The sequence below is a fragment of the Coturnix japonica genome, chromosome 36 (assembly GCF_054131305.1).
Source record: "Coturnix japonica strain WE chromosome 36, WE-NBRP24, whole genome shotgun sequence".
NCBI classification, from domain to species: Eukaryota; Metazoa; Chordata; class Aves; order Galliformes; family Phasianidae; genus Coturnix; species Coturnix japonica.
The window spans coordinates 1,756,659-1,759,337 of record NC_140698.1 but is presented as its reverse complement, the minus strand read 5'-3'; the positions used below and the strand labels follow the sequence as shown (position 1 = coordinate 1,759,337).

Below are 2,679 nucleotides of genomic sequence, written 5' to 3'. Positions count from 1 at the left end.
TATCCCTATTTTCAGTAGACATGAATAATTAACCTGCAAGCAGGCAGCTTTTTAGAATTTACACAGAATGGCACAGAGGCTGTTTTGGGGCTCTAAGAGCAGTTGGGTTAAAGATATGAGACATGAAGCACATGAAAATATCCAGGGAGAAGGAATAAGAAAATAAGAGGAAGGTTAGAGCTCCATATACAGCTTCTGCTTAAGAAATGCTGAACAACATGAAATTAAATGCAAGTAATGGTGCTAAATGTACACTGTTGTAGGAGAATGAAAACATTTCATATTATAGCAGGAGGAGTGTCTCTGAGAATGGTCTGGGCTTGTCATTATCTTCTGCACTCTGAGCAGGACTCCAAGCCCAACAACAACAGATGTCCAACAGCAGCTCCATCAGCGAGTTCCTCCTGCTGCCGTTGGCAGACACGCGGCAGCTGCAGCTCCTGCACTTCTGGCTCTTCCTGGGCATCTACCTGGCTGCCCTCCTGGGCAACGGCCTCATCAGCACAGCCGTAGCCTGCGACCGCCGCCTGCACACCCCCATGTACTTCTTCCTCCTCAACCTGGCCCTCCTCGACCTGGGCTGCATCTCCACCACTCTCCCCAAAGCCGTGGCCAACGCCCTCTGGGACACCAGGGCCATCTCCTACACAGGATGTGCTGCACAGCTCTTTTTCTTTTCCTTCTTAATGTCAGCAGAGTATTCCCTTCTCACCATCATGTCCTATGACCGCTACGTTGCCATCTGCAAGCCCCTGCACTACGGGACCTTGATGGACAGCAGAGCTTGTGCCACCATGGCAGCAGCTGCCTGGGGCACTGGGGTTCTCTATTCCCTGCTGCACACTGCCAGTACGTTTTCACTGCCTCTCTGCCAAGGCAATGTTGTCAACCAGTTTTTCTGTGAAATCCCCCAGATCCTCAAGCTCTCCTGCTCAGAATCAAATCTCAGGGAAGTTGTGTTTCTCATTTTTAGTGTCATTTTAGCCTTTGGGTGCTTTGTTTTCATAGTTGTGTCCTATGTGCAGATCTTCCTTGCTGTGCTGAGGATGCCCTCTGAGCAGGGACGGCACAAAACCTTCTCCACGTGCCTCCCTCACCTGGCCGTGGTTTCCCTGTTTCTAAGCACTGGCTTTTTTGCCTACCTGAAGCCCCCATCCATTTCCTTCCCATCCATGGACCTGATGGTGGCACTTCTGTACTCAGTCGTGCCTCCAGCAGTAAACCCCCTCATCTACAGCATGAGGAACCACGAAGTCAAGAATGCTATGAGGGAAGTGATAACCAGATGTGTTTTAAAGGCAGTGAATTGCTCGTCTATTGGAATTCATGACATATAATGCAGCTTTTTACTGTTGCAAACTCTTTGTTTTGTTTTCTTTTAATCGGTTTTTATAAGTGTAATGTATTAAATATTATTCCTTTTTTTTTTAAATACTGTAATGCTCTTTACTAAAATGTCATTATTCAAATCAATTCCTCTTCAGCTTGTAACTTTTTAGTGTAGCCCAGATGCACTGTACATAATGAACCAGGCTCTCCATGAACCTTAAAAGAATTAAGGACGTGCAGTTACTCTGTCCTCCTTCTTGAGTCATTTCTGGAGCAGTCGGGGTTGGATGTTCTCAGAAGCCCACAATCCAGCAGGAAGCGCACAGCTGTTCATCAAACTGTGCGTTGACTTCAGCCTGCAACCGTTTCCAGCTGGTCCCTTGCCCAGTGTTCCCCATAACGCTGACAGTGGAGTTTCAAAATATTCTTTTCTCATCTGACCTGACATCCTGCTTACCCAAGCCCCTCTGCAAAAGTTAAGCCTTAGATTGTCCCCTCGTTTGAACTCAATCCCCCTTTTCTTGGACTTTGTAAATACATTTGCTTGATTACTACATTCTGGGAAAGGGAAGATTTCAAATAACTTCCGCTCTCCACTTTCTGTCTTAGCCTGTTCATTTTGTATTCTTCATAGCTATTCCCACTGGTTATACACTGCCATAATACACACCTCATTTCAACGTACATTAAAACAAGCAAGATGATTGCAGTAATACAAAGCAATAAAGAGTTGCTTCAGCCATGCAGAATCACCCAAATGTCTCCACAGAGCATTTAAAGGCAATGGAGCTCAGGTAGGCTCTCTTGGTTTCCCTTCTGAATTCTGCTAGGTTGCATCGCTTGGTAGCTCTCGGAAGCTGTCAGTGGCCACAGACTGGAAAATTGCAATTGGTCTCAGTTCACACAGCTGGCTGGTTTGTCTCAAGCTAATCCTGAACTGTCTCAAGCGACTGCTTTGGGGCTCTACAGAACAGCAACTTCAGAGATCTCTTTCTATTACTAAGTTTTTGAAAGAGCAATTTGCTCTGTTAATTATCCATCATTTTTGTGCAGTCTGTTTTGTCAGACTTGTCTCTAGATTCCAAGTTGTATGTGAAGAGTTGTTTGCACTGTAATGCACAATGTACTAAAAATTGAGAGATGAAAATGTGAAGAGATTTTCCAGCTTTGATTTCATGTCTGGAATTTTGGAACCCACTACTTGCAGTTGTTAATCTGTCCAAACTGGTCTGGTTTGGGATGCCCTCGTACTTCTTGAATCGCTCTGCTGTTAAAGGCGGAGCAATTCCTACAAGTGTCATGGCCCCATTGTTGTTCTAATTCTTGTTTCTTTGTTTTCCACACGCTGCT

The 2,679-nt window shown here is 45.3% G+C and overlaps 1 protein-coding gene across 1 annotated transcript; it reads left to right on the top strand.

Annotated features, from left to right (window-relative positions):
- Positions 1–371: 371 nt before the first annotated feature.
- On the top strand, positions 372–1,337 carry LOC146755073 (olfactory receptor 14J1-like). Its single transcript, XM_085526413.1, has one exon. It carries the CDS (start codon positions 372–374, stop codon positions 1,335–1,337), a length of 966 nt encoding a protein of 321 aa, XP_085382539.1.
- The last annotated feature ends 1,342 nt before the right edge of the window (positions 1,338–2,679 follow it).